This window comes from Engystomops pustulosus, chromosome 7 (genome assembly GCF_040894005.1).
Source record: "Engystomops pustulosus chromosome 7, aEngPut4.maternal, whole genome shotgun sequence".
NCBI lineage: Eukaryota > Metazoa > Chordata > Amphibia > Anura > Leptodactylidae > Engystomops > Engystomops pustulosus.
In genome coordinates this window covers 54467495-54485765 of record NC_092417.1, presented here as the reverse complement: position 1 = coordinate 54485765, position 18271 = coordinate 54467495, and the positions used below count along the sequence as shown (strand labels likewise).

The following is an 18271-nucleotide window of genomic DNA, read 5'->3' as shown; positions in this document are numbered from 1 at the left end:
TTCACACAGTAGGTATTTTAGAGCAGAAATGCTTACAAAACACTGAAGAGATACAAATGTCCATCTGTATAGGTCCCACTTCTGGTTTGGGCTTTCAAATACTTATACAAAATATTGCTGAAAATATTAACCATGTGAAAGATGCCCAAGACCAGGAGTGGAGCCTACACAGAGAGGATAATAGAAAGTGTCCACCTGTTCTGTGTGTTAGAATATGGAAATGACTGATGAAATAACAATAGATGTTATAGCAAGGGTTAGAACAACTTCATACAGTGAAATGTCCGGATACTGTACTGTAAAATAAAATGTCTAACTACTATTTTGTCTCTTACTTTGGTAAAGATGAATAAAAAATGTATAAAAAAGGAGATAGATATCTATATCTATCCACAAAGTATACATAAATCATATACATCGCATATACATGAGATATATACATATACAAATATATATACATATGATATCTCTTATCTCTACCTATCTATATCTCTCTCTAATAAAAAAATGGTGGCACTCCAAGATCTTGTGAAAAAGGAATTCTTTTATTCCAAAAGTGCTACGTTTCAGCTCCCATATCTGGAGCCTTTCTCAAGCTTGATAAAGGCTCCAGATATGGGAGCTGAAACGTAGCACTTTTGGAATAAAAGAATTCCTTTTTTACAAGAACTTGGAGTGCCACCATTTTTTGATTTTTATATGTGAAAGGATTTAACAAACCTGAAGGTTGAGCACCCGATTTTTCTTAACTGGTGCAGCTGAATTGTTTTATTTAAAAAAAAAAAAAATATGAGCCCATAGGTGTGTGGTGTGCTAGCAGAAGAATAAACATTCTTCCCTGCAACTTTGTACCCCCAACTACTTTATGTCCTCTCCTGAACACCACTCTGACATCTAATATACCTTTAAAAGCCCTTCTGTTCCAAGATTAATGTGCATTTTAAACCGCTATAGATAAAATAAAGAATGGATGATACATATGGACATACCCACAGTAATAGAATGATCCATCTTGGATTTTGACTGATTTTCTCTTGACCGTATAACAATGGGGGTTTGGTCTGCTTGTAGTCCAACCTTCTTAGTAGGTGTGTACAAATTGGGTTTGGTAAAAGTATGTAAAGGTGTTTTGGCATTGTTCAACTTTTCAGCTGGTGAATTAAAAAATGAGGCACAGTGAGACCTTTCAGGAGTATGGGAAAACTTGTCTTTAAGTGGGTGTAAAGGTGACAGTGGAGAAATGAGTTTGTCAGAAATTGCTCCATGGTTGAAATGATTAGTTCCGGAGGTTAGAGGTGTAGACATTAAGTCACCACTGGTACTAGTCCTTTTGGGAGGGCTGGGGACTTTGAAGGAGATGGGCTCTTCTACACATTCCTTCTCTGGTTGTCCAACATCTTCATCTTCTAAAGAATCTTCCTCAATGGAAAATCCAAGGTCAAAATTGACAGAAAACAATTCTTGAGAGCCATCAAAGTCAACATCATCTTCTGGTTTTGTGCTTTCGGTGGCCTTCAAACAAGCTTGGTCTTCTTGTTCTTGTTCTGTATTGTCCTCAGATAGAAGAGATGGGTCAAACATATTGAAATTTACACTGGTTCCTACGTTACCTGGCTGGTTTGTTGTGCCAGCCTTGCTTGACGTAAAATGATCAATTTCTGCAAATTCATCTTCGTCAAATAAGTCAAAGCTGTCATCAATATCCTGAGGTAATGAATTAAGCTCATCTTTTTTTAACCTAGATGGATATTCAATATTCTCACTGGGGGAAGGACTATGAGCCCTGGGAACGTCAATGTCGGTATCCTCACCATGTCTATTCTGGTTTGGGAGGAGACTCAAATTATTTGATACTGATGAGTCTTTGACGTTTATAGTATTGTCTTCTATCTTTTCTGGCTGTTTGAGGATTGTGTCACCTCTACAAAGGGAGTCAATGTTATAGACTTTACCATGATCTTCATGTATGATATGGTTGTAATTTGGAGGAGAGTCATCATTTTCAGCATAGGTTTCTTCTCCTTCACTATTAAAAAGATCATCCCACTGGGGATCATGTAGTGGACCTTCACTTACCACACTCTTTGCCTCTTCCTTTCCCTGAATATTCTTTTTTTGTGGTTTGGGGGGTAATGAACCGACTATATGATCATATGAGCCGTATATAACTTCTGTAGGGCCTGGACTATCCTCTAAAATTTTTGGTTGACTTAGGCGTTTGTGGTATCCTTGTAGACATACAGGTAGATGTTCAGATGCTGTAAGTGGCACAGAAAGTATCCCGGCTGGTGAAGATCCTGCAGAAACCTCTACAGTAACCAAAGAATCCAGTTCAGTTAAAGATGGGGGAGAATGTGATAGAAATTTTTTGACACGTGATACCATATGCCTCACTTTATCAATGCAGTTATCAGAAAACACAATAGAAACGTCACCAATATGAAATGAAGGAGAATAGAAGAAATCAGATAGAGAAGTTGAATCATCATCATGACAATTTGAGTCACAGTTCGTATTAGATGGAGCCTTTGCATCTACTGGCTGCCAAAGGAATATGTCAGAGTCTAGATCTGTAGCTTTTGTGGACAACTCAACATAATCGGTTTCCATGTCCTCAGCCACATCGTGGTCTTGATAAACGTCCATAGGACCGGCTTCCTCAAAGACATCCACCACTGGATCTGTATTGAGAGGTTCAGCACAGCGCGAGGTCATGCTCTTAGAGGCCTTCGATGTTGACATAAAATCCTCATCGGGCTCAAAAGCAAAATTGAACAAAGTTGAATTTATACTCGTTTTAGCATTTTTCGTAACGGACAACTTTTTCTTGGCCTTGGAATTAGTGGTTGGGCAAACTTTATTATTTTTAGTGCCTTTACATAATGGCTGGATGTCCTTCTGCAAGAGAGCCTTCATTTCTTCATCGTACTTGCAACCGTTCTGCAGAATGGTGAAACAAAAGTACCTGGATTATAGACCATTATACAGACTTAAAAATACATAAAGCGTAAAGGCACTACAAGTCTACAATTTATTAAGCTTGAAAGTGGCAACTAGATGAATACCTTCTACTAATGACGAAATTCTGCACATTCTGTACAAAAAAAAAAAAAAGAGACTTGTAATAGAGTAATGTATTTTGTACAGCCTGACCCCACTCGGTGTATGTCACAAAGCTGTAAACAGTGCTTTTTAATTTGATAGTATGATAACCAAAAGCTACAAATACAGAGACCAAGACCTGGTGACTGGAGTGTGCCACCGGCTAAACTTGATTAAAAAAAAAAAAAAAAAAAAAAAAAAGGATATATATATAAATCTATTCAAGACTGTTGAATGCCTATAGGTAGGCTCGTGTAATAATAGCGCTTACCTCCTCCAATCTCATCTGCTCAATCAATTCCATAACTGCAATGAAATTCTTACACCGATGAGAATGATCAACAGAGTCTGTCGGGAAAGGACGATTCTGCCACAGGCTCCATTCAGACAATGAGAGTTTGCGGACCTTACCTGGGATAGTTTCCTAAATCAGACAATAGAGTAAAGCATGGTTAATACACGTACTAGAGCCAGCTCATTATAAATCATCTATTATATGGTTGTGTAAGATGCTAACAGACAGAACCAGAAGACAGTGGTCATCTATCGGAAACCACGGATTGAGCCACCAAAGCACTTTAAACCCTGCTGCCAAAGCAGCAGCTTCCAAAGACCACTGCTGCCGGCGGCTTCAAAAAGATGGCGCTATCTTGTCACGGATCGCCGCTCCCCGTGACGTCAACGATCCGTCGCCATGGTAGCCTCGGGTGTTCCGAATACCCGAGGCTACTTCGTTTTAACCCATGCATGGGGAGTAAAATCCACATATACTGCCATACAGTAGTATGGCAGTATATGATAGGATGAATCAGACTACCTAGGGTTAGAGTACCCTAGGGCAGCGGTGGCGAACCTATGGCACTGGTGCCAGAGGCGGCACTCGGAGCCCTCTCTGCGGGCACCCAGGCCATCACCCCAGCATGAAGTTCACCAGACAGGACTCAAAGAATCTTCCTACAGAATCTTCCTACAATGATAGGGGAATTTGCCCTCCCCCTTTCAACTGCATTGGTGTCTTTAGGAGGCTGAAGGATTGAAAGTTGTCAAAGAACAATGAGAAATAAACTACTGCTTAAATTGCTGTGCTGGTACTTTGCAATAAATAAGTGGCTTTTGGTTGAAGTTTGGGCACTCGGGCTCTAAAAGGTTCGCCATTACTGCCCTAGGGAGTCTGAAAAATAGTAAAAGTAAAAAAAAAAAAGGTTAAAAAAAAAATTATAATAAAAAAACCTAAAAATTCAAATCACCCCCCTTTCCCTAGAACTGATATAAATATAAATAAACTGTAAAAATCATAAACCCATTAGGTATCGCCGCGTCCAAAAAAAGCCTGATAAAAATATAATAAAGTTTGTTCACTGCGTTTAACCCCGAAACGGAAAAAAGGAATTAGTCCTCACCGGTAATTCGATTTCCATAAGTCCACCATGACGGCCCCCTGGAGGTTGCTTCCCCTTCCTCTGTAGGGACAGGAAATTGAGAGTATTAAAAGGCCCTCCCCCAACCTCCCACCAGTGTTTATCAAATAACTACACCGGTATAGGCTTCAACTCAGTTTTATTTAGTATGTTATATGCACATACAGTATTTACAAAAAGAAACCAACAACATAAGGGAGGGAAATAATAGGGCCGTCATGGTGGACTTATGGAAATCGAATTACCGGTGAGGACTAATTCCTTTTTTCCATTTCGTCCCCCATGACGGCCCCCTGGAGACATACCAAATTATCCCCAGTTAGGGAGGGACCACGGCTTGTAGGACTTTACGGCCGAAGGCCAGATCTTTTGCCATGGCTATATTCAGACGATAATGATTGACAAAGGTGGAATTTGAACTCCAAGTGGCTGCTTTGCAAATTTCATCAATAGAGGCTCCCCCTCTCTCAGCCCAAGATGTGGAGACTGCTCGAGTAGAGTGAGCCCTTAACTTCATAGGAACAGGAACACCTTTAAGACTGTAGCATTCCCTGATCGTATTTGTGATCCAACGGCCAATGGTCGACTTAGAGGCTTTTCTCCCCTTATTTTTCCATCTAGGAGATGCCATTTTTCCTCCATAGCATTCTTAGGCTGGCGGCAGAAGGAAGGCAATATGATCTCCTGACTCCTGTGAAAGTTAGAAACAACTTTAGGTAGAAAATTTCTATCAAGTCTGAGAGTAATTATATCCTCAGAGATGGATAGATAAGGTTCACAAATCGATAAGGCCTGGAGTTCCCCTATCCTTCTAGCGGATGTGATGGCAACTAGAAATGCAGTCTTTTGCGTTAAAAAACGTAAATTATTTGAATCATTGGGTTCAAAGGGGTCTGAGGTTAACGCATCCAAGACCAAGGAAAGGTCCCACTGAGGGGAAGATTCCCTCACAGTAGGTCTTAAGCGGGTACAGGCCTGAAAGAATCTCTTTACCCACCTGTGTTCCGCAAGAGCTGTGTCAAAATATGCACTTAAAGCTGACACCTGGACTTTTAGGGTACTAGGCCGTAATCCTTTGTCGAAACCCTCCTGCAGGAAATCAAGAACCTGACAGACATTAGGAAAATTTTGGTTAGGTTGGTCTTTAGACCAGGCACAAAATTTTTTCCATATCTTAAGATATATAGCATGGGTCACAGGCTTCCTACTATTTCTTAAAGTCTTTATTACCTTAAGAGAAAGTCCTTTCGTGTTCAAGAAGGCGCCTTCAGGATCCAGGCTGATAGATTCAGGAACCCTGGGTTCTGGTGTAAAACTGGTCCCTGGTGCAGGAGGTCTGGAATCTTGGGAAGGATGAAAGGAAGGTCCAGAGCCAGCTTTTGAAGAAGCGGAAACCAGCTTTTCTTTGGCCAAAAAGGAACAACTAAGATCAGCTTGGTCGGACTGGATATTAACTTCTGGAGAACTTTGTTGATCAGAGGGACTGGAGGAAAAGCGTAGAGAAGGTCCTGATCCCAAGGCTGGGAGAAGGCATCCAGACCCCAAGGAACTTCCCTTGGATTTAGGGAATAGAATTTCTTGACCTTTGAATTTGTCCTGGATGCAAATAGATCGATAGAAGGATTTCCCCATCTGAGGACAATCTCCTGGAAGACTTCGGCTTTCAGACTCCATTCGTGAGGGAGAATAGGTGTCCTGCTGAGGTAGTCTGCTACCTCGTTTTCTGAGCCTTTTAGATGGACTGCCGAAATCGAAAGAGCATTTCCTTCCGCCCAAGAAAATATTTTGTGAGAGATGTTTTGAAGTTTCTTTGACCTTGTTCCGCCCTGTCTCTTTAAATATGCAACCGTAGTTGTATTGTCGGAGAAGATCTTTAGGCGTTTCCCTTTTAGATCCTTGGTACAGGCTTCCAGGGTTTTTAGGACGGCCTTCAGCTCCCTTTCGTTCGAGGAAGCTCGAGACGTTGCATGGGACCAGAGGCCCTGAACATACTTTCCTGGAAGAAGAGCTCCCCAACCTGAAGTGCTGGCATCTGTCTGGACCTGAATTATCGGCCAGCGAACCCAGTTCACACCTCTTTGAAGGTGATCGAGATCCTTCCACCAGTCTAAGGATCCTTTCACTGCTGAAGGAATCCTTAATCGAAGATTTAGGTGATGGTAATTTCTGTCCCATTTTGACAGGACCCAGGACTGAAGGGGTCTTGTATGGTTCTGGCACCAGGCTACACATTGGATGCAGGAGGTCATGGAGCCCAGAAGACTCATCGCTGCTCGTATCGAGATGAATCTCCTCTTCTGGAAGTCCTTGATTTTCAGAAGTAACTTGTCTACTTTTTCCTGTGGAAGATAAGAAGTCTGGGTTAATGAGTTTAAGGATACTCCCAAAAATTCTTTTACAGGACTGGGAACCAGATCGGATTTTTCCAGATTTATAATCCAGCCCAATTCCTGAAGAACTTCTATTGTCACCTTCTTTTGTCTTTCTAGATGGCTTACCGAGTCTCCCACTAGCAAGAAATCGTCCAGGTATGGGACCACTAGGACTTCTTCGATCCTCAAATATTTGACCACTTCTGCCATGACCTTGGTAAAGATTCGGGGAGCTGAAGAAAGACCAAATGGTAAAGCTGTAAATTGGAAATGAGACTCTTCTCCTGAAGAAGAAACTACTGCAAAACGCAAATACTTCTGAGAATCTGCATGAATGGGAATGTGATAGTATGCATCCTTGAGATCCAGAGTACACAAAAATGCATTGCGGTTTATTAAGGGAGTGGTAGATTTTATGGACTCCATTTTGAACTTGACATATGTCACCCACTTGTTCAAGAACAGGGGGGAGTAATGACCCGTACCTCTTTCTTCTGGGGGGACTGGACAAACCACTTCCAGATTCTGCAGAGTAGATACTTGCTCCCAAAGATGACGTGTCAGATTTCCTGAGGATTGCCTGGACAGAAAAAACCGATGAGGAGGAGAAGACATAAATTCTATACGGTAACCATCTTGGATAATGGAAGTCACCCACCTGTTGTTCGTTATGTTCTTCCACTGGGGGAGAAAGTTCTTTAACCTTCCCCCCACCCTGGCGTCATTGCTTCCTTTCTTGTTTGTTCGAGGAACTGAATAGAAATGGCTTATTCCTTCCTCCCCTGGAACTACTCCAGGAGCTCTGTCTCCAGGAGGGTCTTCCTTTATTCTTTGGCTGGTCGTTGTTTGCTCTAAAGCCACGAAAAAACTGCTTTTTTGGTGTAGGTTTGGGTTCAGGAAAACCTTTCTTTTTATCCGCAGCTTTGTCAAGAATCTCATCTAGCTCAGATCCAAACAAGAATTCGCCTGAAAAAGGAAGGCTGCAAAGTTTTGCTTTAGAACGAATGTCCCCCGACCATTGTTTTAACCAGAGCGCCCTTCTGGTAGCATTTGAAAGGGCTGCGTCTCTTGAGGCAAAGCGAATTGACTCTGCTGAGGCATCAGCTAAAAAGGCAGTAGCGGATTTAAGCAATGGCAGAGAGTCTAGAATTTCCTCTCTAGGAGTGCCTTCCCTGAGATGGTCTTCCAAACCCCCTAACCAGAATAGGAGAGTGCGGGATACTGAGGTTGCCGCAATGTTTGTTTTGATTGTAGTCATAGAAGACTCCCAAAGCTTTTTAAGTAGACAATCCGATTTCCTGTCCATAGCATCTTTAAGTTGCGTGGAGTCCTCAAACGGCAAATCCGTCTTTTTTACAACTTTGGTAATAGGAATGTCTACTTTGGGTACGTTCTCCCATAAATTGGTCTCTTCAGGGTCAAACAGTAAACGATTTTTAAAGTCTTTAGGAACATTTAACCGTTTCTCTGGCTCTCTCCACTCATCAACAACAAGACCCTTCAGGTTTTCTATAACCGAGAATACCCTCGTTTTCTTCTGTCTCAGTCCCCCAAACAATTCATCCACCATGGATTTCTCTTCTACTTTATCCCTCTTCAAGGGGGGACCTTTAGAGGCCTTAATTTCTTCTCTCATAATAGACCTTAACTCATCCAAGAAAGAGGGCTTTTCTTCCTTAAGGATCCTGTCTAAGCATTCTTTACACAGGCTTTTCTTGTATGAGGCATCTAATTTTGCATTACAAATTTGGCAACGCTTGGAAGGAGCCTTTTTAGGCCTATCCTTATCTGGCTCCTTCTCTTTGGGTTTGTCTCTCTCTTTCTCTTTAGGGAGATCTCTCTCCTGTAATCAAGAAGATAGGGAGGGCTAATCAATAAAGACCCCTACAAGGGACCCCAAAAGATGGCAATAGACAGGGAATAAATCCCACACATTCCCACAGCGTTTACTCACAGAACCCAGGGTCAGGGACCGCGTCTCAGCCACATCCGCCATGTTGTCCAGCTCCATGGAGACCTCAGCAGAAGTGAAACTACACTGCGAGCGTCTAAATACTCACCTTCCGGCGTCTGACGTCATCAGTGGCAGCCCGTCTCCCAGGCTGCCCCACTTCGCGACGCGACGTCACTTCCGGTCACCGGAAGTGGGGCATCGCGCGTACAAGCGGATGATGCGCCGGCCGCTGCGGACCCCCGCAGGAGTCGTATGGCGACCGGCGCGCCACACAAAAGGGCAGCCCAGCACTGGAGACCCCAAGTAGAGCCAGGACTCGGACGAGGGAGCGCTGGGAAGGACAAGCACCCCTAGAGGTACGAGATCCATACCTCCCCCCCCCCCCCCGGAGGAGAGAGAGAGGATTTACTCTCAACCCTATCCCCTGTAGGGACAGGAAAACACTGGTGGGAGGTTGGGGGAGGGCCTTTTAATACTCTCAATTTCCTGTCCCTACAGAGGAAGGGGAAGCAACCTCCAGGGGGCCGTCATGGGGGACGAAATGGAAAATAGCATTTTTTTGCCATTTTGAAAAATATAAAAAAAAAATCAAAAAAAGTGATCAAAAGGTCGCACAGTCCCAAAAATTTTAGCAATGAAAACGCCATAAAAATTCGCAAAAAATGACACTATCCACAGCTCCGTACACCAAAGTATGAAAAAGTTACTGGTGCCAGAAGATGGCAAAATAAAAAAAAAAAAATATTTTGTACAGGAGGTTTTAATTTTTTTTAAATGTATGAAAACATTATAAAACCTATACAAATTTGGTATCCCCGTGATCGTACCTACCCAAAGAATAAAGTAGACATGTAATTTGGGACGCAGAGTGAAAGCTGTAAAATCCAAGCCCACAAGAAAACGTCGCAAATGTGGTTTTTCACCATTTTCACTGCATTTGGAATTTTTTTCCCCGCTTCCCAGTACACGCCATGGAGTGCAATTTGTTACGCAGAAAATAAGCCATAACACAGCTCTTTATGTGGAAAAATAAAAAAGTTATAGATTTTTGAAGTTGGTGAGTGAAAAATGGAAGTGAAAAAAAACTAAAAAAAGGCCAAGTCGTTAAGGGGTTAAGATTGTAACTCCATTCCAATTCCATTGCAATTTCAATGATGCGACTTATCCTAAAACATGTGCAATAACGTGGGCACCAAATAACGGAACCTGTGGTCTGAGTGCAAAAGGACCCAGCATGGCCATCCATTATATGGACACACCACTGATTTACAAAGTAACAGTACAGGCGGTCCCCTACTTAAGAACACTCGACTTACATACGACCCCTAGTTACAAACGGACCTCTGGATATTGGTAATTTATTGTACTTTAGTCCTAGGCTATAATAAACAGCTGTAACAGTTATCACTGGTGTCTGTAATGAAGCTTTATTGTTAATCCTGATTCTTATGACAACCCAACATTTTTAAAATCCAAATGTCACAGAGACCAAAAAAGTTCTGTCTGGGATTACAATGATAAAATATACAGTTCCAACTTACATACAAATTCAACTTAAGAACAAACCTACAGACCCTATCTTGTATGTAACCCGGGGACTGCCTGTAATGATTTATTTCTCACTTGGAAGTGTTGCAAAGGAATTAAACCACATATTCCTTTCCCATGACAGATGCCCACAAGTCCTTAGAGGGGCAACGTGTGTTCATTTTGGACTAGAATTGGGTACCCTGCTAATAAGTTATTTACAAACACTTTAGATAGAGAGGATTGTACAAAAAGGTCATCAACAAAATTCAACGCAACACCGGCTACTTACTATAATGGGGTCGGTATCTCTAAAGAGCTCAAAGTGGGATTTGGGTAAAACAACATCGCTCAGTCCATCAGATTCCTTTAAGCGATACAATCGGTCCCAGGTCTCATAATCTGCGTTTGTCAGGAGCCAGTCTTCCTTCAAGGCGCCTGGGGATGCGTATGACAGGAGTTACTAAATTCTGTTTCTAAAACCAGTCATGCACACAATGTACCGTCCAGCCATAATTGTAGGTCAGCTTGTTATAGTGTGCAAATATTGTCCATTTCAGCTATTTTATCACAAATATCTGCACAGCTTCATTCCCTTGTTTTTGTACAATGATGATAACAGTGAATATCCAGATACTACTACCATGGTTGTAAGCCACTCACCTTCTGCATTGTAGAGCACAGAGGATTTACGATGGGCCATGCTAGAACGTCTATCCTTGGCGGTGGTTCCGTCTTTCACATCATAGGTTCCTTGTGTGATAAACATTTTGTGTACTGTTGGATTGATCCCATCAGGAACCATGCGAGGGCTTTTTTCGCATAGGTGCAAATCTGTGTTATTTCCCATTATGGCTTTATAGATGCTTCTCTTATTACATTGACTTTGGTTATAGGTCTACAAAAAGGAAATAGAAGTCAGTAGGGTGACCTAAAGCCAGGCATAGGGTGTCATTAACACTGATTGATCACTGAAGTTAGTGCTCATTGGTGCTGGATCCCATGTAGCAGTGAGTACAGCTAACAAGGGTGCTCGAGGGGAGGGGAGGTCATCTCCAGTTTAATAAGCTGCTTAGAGGGGAGGGAGGTCTCCATTATTATTATTTGTCTGCTCCGGTGTGCTGACGTCTGTATTATTTATTTCCTGATGGGGGCATGAACACATTATTTGTATTCTGTTGGTGGATCCAAGATGGTGGATACTGGTGCGGCCCATTGAAGTTCAGCAGTGCGACAATGCGGCCCCGCATACAGAGTATCTGTGATGTAGTTATGTCATAGGACTTTAGGGGCTGGCCAGTAGGGAGGCTCACCTAACAGTACCTGAACACAGTCCAGAATACACATAGATGATAATAGGCTGGACAATACAGAACCATTTAAGTCTTTGACAATAAGATAATCTCATGTAGTCGAGAAATTTGCATACAGCACATATTGTAAGATCGAGGTCTCAATAGAGATACAAATTGGATCATTGGATATCAACATACTCAACGCTCTTTGAGCAAATGAATATCGGGTATCTGGTAGAGAATTTGTCCACTATTACTTAAATAGACAAAGAAGGAATAGCTGTCAACCAGAAGATTGTTCAGCCCATTCACATTGTTTACCAGCAAAACACATGGTGCTCATTCCTGATTGCTTAAGAAGGTTAATAAAATAGATTTATTTGCATAGCATTAAACATCGGCCATTGCCCTGTATCACTCGGGTCGCTTTGCTTTTCTACCAACATACAGTACATGACAGTGGCTTACATAGGTTGTTAGGTTTACTTATTATGCCTAGATGGTCAAATAGATCACAAAATGTGATGTTTTACACCTCCCGAGTAACATTATCTGGTATTTTCTGTACATGACACACAAAGATTTAGATCAGCTTGAAGACTTAACCCAAACTGCATCGATGACGACAACACCCGAGCTGGAGTTAGTGGAGAGCGTCTATATTGAGGCCAGATGGAGGGATAACTATAATTATGAACTCAGGAAAAGGGAAGAAGAGCAGAAACACTTACAAATCACACAGGCCACCTGCTAGATGCACTAGATCAGTGGTGGCGAACCTATGGTACAGGTGCCGGAGGTGGCACTCGGAGCCCTGTCTGCGGGCACTCAGGCCATCGCCCCAGGACAGAGTTCACCAAACACTGACTCTTCCTGCAGTCCCAGGCAACTTAAGAGATGCTGTTCTAAGCGTTATTTTAAGCTGTTTTGAACTGCGGGAACTGTGAGAAGGTTTTGACAGAAGTGCATTATCTTTGGAGATCATCCTGCTGGACCAACCATTCTTCCTGTATAGAGAGACCCGGAGAGAAGCTACAATGATAGACTGAAATTCTTCTTTCAACTGTATTGGTGACCTCAGGGGGCCAAGATGTGGAGGAACAGGTAGCAATAAATTACTGCTTAAAGTTCCATTTTGGCACTTCACAATAAATAAGTGGATTTTGGTTGTAGTTTGGGCACTCCGTCTCTAAAAGGTTCGCCACCTCTACACTAGATAGACTTCTCACCACAGGGAATCACTTATGTTTGTAGTGCACTATTGGAAACTATATAACCTTAGGAAGGAGTATCAGTCTCCAGGAAGCTGTGCAGAAACATCTTAATTATCTAAATTTTTCCATCTTGAGTGAAAAAGTCAGTAGGTTAAAACAATAGACAAAGAAGACCTTGTCACTGCAATAAAAGAATTACAGAGCAAAAAAGCTCCAGAGAGTATTGACTTAATTTTATACAGCCCATACAATTTTATAGTAGGGGCAAATCGTAATATTAGTTATTCTATAATATCAAGAAAACCCTGCGGCATAAGGACTGTGGGGTATATATTACCACTTCTCTGCCAGTTTATGTGACTATATTATGTGACTACACCACCTTCATGCCAATATGGGCATGGATGGGGCATAGAAAGCGTGGCCACTAGTAGGCTGCCCCGTGCCCCTTTACTTTTCAAAAATCTGGTATTAATGCAAAACTACGCCAGGTCGGACCTGGCGTAGTTTTGCCCGGCCGCACCACTCCGGATACATCAAAGTGCTTCGGCTTCTTGATGTATCCAGCGAGACAGGGGGTGCGTTGGGACTATCATAGGCCGGTGTATGATAAATCTACCACTAAGTTACTAGACAGAGGAACTTTATTGCAGAAGGGCTCATCCTTATAATTTTTCAGATTATAAAACACTTCTTTCTATAGGACGCACCACAAATTTAGGCTTTCAAAAAAGGAAAAATATATTTTACACCAATTAAAATATCCCTGTTTGTTGCACTAAAGCACAGCACACACAGATCTGCTACATCCATACATTTACACACACAGATCAGCTTTACTCATAAGGAACACTCTGGGAACTACTCAACACATGAATACATACACAGTTCTACCATACACAAATAAGGAACACACTGGGAACTACTCTACACACACACAACCCCTCCCCCTCTTACCCTGTCCCCACTCTCAGCGGTATGTGGTGATGGAGAAGCATGTGATCAGTCACATGATTCTGACATCACCGCAGGTCCTGTAGGCAGTGGGCGAGAGCAGTACGGAGGCTCCTCTCTGGGAGATCGGATGAAGAGCTATGTCAGGGCATCACCCGATCACCATTACAGCGATCAGGAAGGTCTGGCAGTGCTGGATCCTCCTGACCTTCGGCTTATAAAACACAGGCACTTTTTAGCAAGATTTTTTTTTTGCTAAAAAGTGCGTCTTATAATACGAAAAATACAGTAGGTAGTAGTAGTAGAATCAATTAGGGCAAGAAACATTTTAGTATGGGTGAAGGGTAACCAGAAACCAATACAGATACATGTTCCCAATATAAGAAAAAAAGTCTCCATATTGGTACTGTAGCCTCTGGGGACATGGATTCTGATCTTGATCCTGAGGTAGGTCGGGTATAATTTGCTGGAAAGATAAAAACTTGCTCTGCTCACCAAACAACAGAGAGGTTGTAATGCCAACTCAATGAGGGATGATACTAGAGCTGGCTTCATGATATACACATCCCTTCAAAATGGACATTGCTTAGGAATTCAGTTTAAAACTAGAAGAAGTCAATTTTAGAAAAGGAGGTGACATACCCTCTCCTCTCGCCCTTTGCACAATATGACCACTATACGGCCTTGGCGTTTCCTTCCTGTTCGACCCATTCTCTGCACCAGACGTATAGGACTTTTTTGGGCATCAAAGCAAATGATAAGATCCACCTCTCCGATGTCCAAGCCTTCTTCTCCTACACAGGTAGAGACCAGTGTATTATAACCACCCTCCCGGAAGCGCTTCACCACCTGCAAAATAGGACAACCGTGTAACTGGTTTGGAAGATGTTCTACCAGCCGGTTTTTAAGTTACAGGGCATTCAGGAACCTAACAAGATCACCAAGTGAATGGCGCAGCACCTACCTCAAGCTGCTCTTTCTGAGTGAAACCTTTAACTCCTTTCCCAGTAGATGAGTGACCCACAAAGGTCATGACCCTCACAACAGGCTGATGCTGGTTCAGCATTTCAGCAATTTCTTGGACACTGTCCCGGAATGAGGAGAAGATCATGATCCGAGTGTCTTCTGGAGAACTGCTAGAAGAATTCTGACCTGTGGTAAATAAATAGAAAGTAATATTTAAAAAATAAAAAAAATGTAAAAAAAAGTTTGGTGGGAGCAAACAAGAAAAAAAATAAATGAATAAAAAATTGAGGGTTTTGAAGGCAACTTCAATGCTCAGGAATGAATCTATGTAATGCCAGATATCAGTGCAGGGTTCAAAATGTGATGAGCTTTTCAAGCTATGCTGGTACCTAATGATACCTAAATCTCTGGCTAGCTTAAAGGGGTTGTCTAATTGCAACAAATAATTGATATTGTTTGTGTAATAAAAGGTTATACTCTATTTGAATATACTTCATCAATTCTTCACGGCTTTCTAGACCTCTGCTTGTTGTCATTCAACAGGAAGCTTGGGGGGTTTTTTTCTTACTGTGGATAAACACCGATCCCTGGTCATGTGATGTGGTCATGTGACACAGGTGCACGGCTCGTTATTTCACAGAAAGTAATCAGAGCGGTAATATAACAAGCCGTGCACCTGAGTGACATCACATGACCAGGGACCAGTATATACCAACAGGAAGTTAGAAGTTCTTTTTGAAGGGGTTGTTCACGTTCAGCAAATCCTTCATTTGGAAAAACCGTTGGTCATAAAATGTAGTAAAACATATTAGACATGCGGATAAATGGCTGAACAAATTATGTTGGGAAGCACTAAAGTCCTGAATAGTAGAGGAAGGCGGAGCATGGAGTTGGTGGATCGTCTTTTGATGACCTTATAAGAAACCAGACTGAAAAGTATTAAAAATACAGCAGCCTATGTTACAGCTGGGTGACCTGAAACAGTAGGTGGCCACTTGTGTTGTCAGGTCTACAAGGCGAGTAGTGTGTATTCCTATTGAAATACACATATGTGCAAAAATGTGTAGGTTGTTAATATTGGATTTTGAATATCGAAACATAAATTTGCATTAAAAAAAAAATAGAAGAATGGAAAAATAAATATGGGCAGAATACAGATATAGATATTACAGATAAGGGTCACTAATTTTATTAAGAACTTATAACTAAGCAGACCAATTAACCAGATTCTAATTAGTCTATCCCCGACCCCACTGCATCCCCGATCGATAGGAGCCCGGAGTGAGCGCACAATTTGTACAATTAGCTGATCACATGACACAATGAACAAATCACAAAAATTGATTTTTCTGGAAATTAGCTGCTGTGCGATGGCCTAGATAAACCCCCAGCGTTCAATATTGGCCACACAAATCACTCGGCCCTGAAAGCACCGCACAAAGAGCAGATACTACTCAAGTGTCGTCCACCGCTCTGATGAATAGTGGATGGGTCCTGCTCATGTACTAACATTCCCTCCTCATTGCCATTTACGCCAATTATTAATGTGCTGTGCCCACAAACATGGAAAAAAAGGAAATTCATTATATATTAAATTATTAAATTACGCTCCCCACCTTCAAAACATCCAACTTTTTCAATTTACCCCGTTAGTAACAAGGTTAGTAACAGTATTAATTATTCCATGCCTTGTACTGGGAACCTTCTGTACGGAAAAAAAATGTTTTTGTATCGCTAATAACTTTTTCATACTTCGTACGGAGCTGTGCAAGGTATGAATTAAGATGAGCTCACGTTTTCATTGCTACTATTTTGTGGAATGTACAGCCTTTTTTTCATGGTTTTATATGTTGGAAAAAGGTTTAAAAAAAAATGGTGTTTCGGACATTTGGACGAAATTTTCCGTTACAGATTTCAATGCCGGGAACGACCATCATTATATTATGATCGACCAGACATTTTGGTGCACGGTAATATCTTACATGTTTATAGTTTTACTGGTTATATATTTTTTATCAATTCTAGGGAAGGGGGGTGATTTGAACTTTAAGGTTTTATAAAAATTTGTGTTTTTTTTTTTAACTACATAATTTTTCTTTACTATTTTTTCCGACCCCCTAGGGTACTTTAACCCTAGGTTGTCTGAGTGATCCTACCATATACTGCCATAAAGCAGTAAGGCAGTATATTTGGATATTCCAAAATCGCACACTGTACCGGCAATAAATCAGCTAAAATGAGACAGCCTCATGTCAAAGGGTTAACCACCCGCACTGATCACGGGTCTTTACTGCAATATGCAGCAAACTCCATGTATCCGTGAGCCATAACATATATATATACACGTCAGAGCGTTAAAGGACATCTACCACCAGGATGAAGGATTCTACACCAAACACACTGATGGCAGAATCTGCTTTTGTTTCAGAAAGCGAGAATTAGACTCACCGGTAATTCGTTTTCCATCTAGTCCACCATGACGGCCCACCTGGAGGATTACCCCTTGACCTCTGCAGGGACAGGAAGAAGAGAGGTTAAATGTCCCTCCCCCTGCATCCCTCGCCAGTGTTCTACCAAATAATTACACCAAGGAAGGATGCAAGAGGTTTTATTAGCATGTTACTCCACATACAATAAAAAACCATATAATAACATTTGTAAGGGTAGGGAAAAAATTCCAGGCCATCATGGTGGACTAGATGGAAAACGAATTACCGGTGAGTCTAATTCTCGCTTTCCATGACGTCCCCCATGATGGCCCACCTGGAGATGTACCAGATAACAAAAAGGAATTTTTTTAGGGAGGGACTACTGTTTGTAGAACTTTTCTACCAAATGATAAGTCCTTGGCAGAATGTAAGTCCAGTCTGTAGTGTTTCACAAAGGTTGTGGAACTGGACCAGGTTGCGGCTTTACAGATTTGGTCCAGGGAAGCTCCTGCTCGTTCTGCCCAGGAAGTGGCTACTGCCCTGGTAGAATGGGCTTTAAGATTTGTAGGAGCTTCTAAGTTTTGGATAGTATAACAGTCCCGGATAGTCTGTCTAATCCAGCGGGCGATGGTGATCTTTGACGCATTTCTCCCTCTGTTCTTGCCCTGGAACTGAAGAAACAAGTTTGAGTCTTTCCGCCAGTTATTAGTTATTTCAAGATAGTGTAGCACTATTCTTCTCACATCTAAAGTAGGCCATTTAGCTTCTCCCGAAGTTTTTGGTTTTTGGCAAAAGGAGGGGAGAATAATTTCCTGGTTACGATGGAAATCTGTTGTTACTTTGGGCAGGAAATTTGGATCAAGCATCAAGGATATTCTATCGTCCGTAATTTTTAGGTAAGGTTCATTAACGGAGAGTGCTTGAATTTCTCCTAACCTTCTAGCTGTTGTTATGGCAACAAGAAAGGCAGTTTTTAAGGTGATGTTTTTTTATGCTTGCGTCCTCTAGAGGCTCGAAAGGGCCCTGTATAAGGCCATTCA

General features: G+C 41.8%; 2 protein-coding genes across 3 annotated transcripts in view; both read right to left on the bottom strand.

Moving 5' to 3' along the window:
- FANCM (FA complementation group M) overlaps nucleotides 1-18271 on the bottom strand; it is a 103062-nt gene that overhangs the window by 17649 nt on the left and 67142 nt on the right. For both annotated transcript variants that reach the window (XM_072115978.1, XM_072115979.1), the window contains exons 9-14: nucleotides 14801-14988; nucleotides 14479-14685; nucleotides 11037-11271; nucleotides 10666-10811; nucleotides 3374-3526; nucleotides 990-2940 (exon numbers count right to left, since the gene is read on the bottom strand). In XM_072115978.1, coding sequence (XP_071972079.1) covers nucleotides 990-2940; nucleotides 3374-3526; nucleotides 10666-10811; nucleotides 11037-11271; nucleotides 14479-14685; nucleotides 14801-14988 — 2880 coding nt within the window. The remainder of the gene's footprint in view (nucleotides 1-989; nucleotides 2941-3373; nucleotides 3527-10665; nucleotides 10812-11036; nucleotides 11272-14478; nucleotides 14686-14800; nucleotides 14989-18271) is intronic.
- Nucleotides 4643-8396, bottom strand: LOC140069822 (uncharacterized). The gene is made up of 2 exons (XM_072115981.1): nucleotides 7019-8396; nucleotides 4643-6859 (listed from the first exon to the last, which is right to left on the bottom strand). Exons 1-2 carry the CDS (start codon nucleotides 7829-7831, stop codon nucleotides 5774-5776), a joined length of 1899 nt encoding a protein of 632 aa, XP_071972082.1. The 5' UTR covers nucleotides 7832-8396; the 3' UTR covers nucleotides 4643-5773.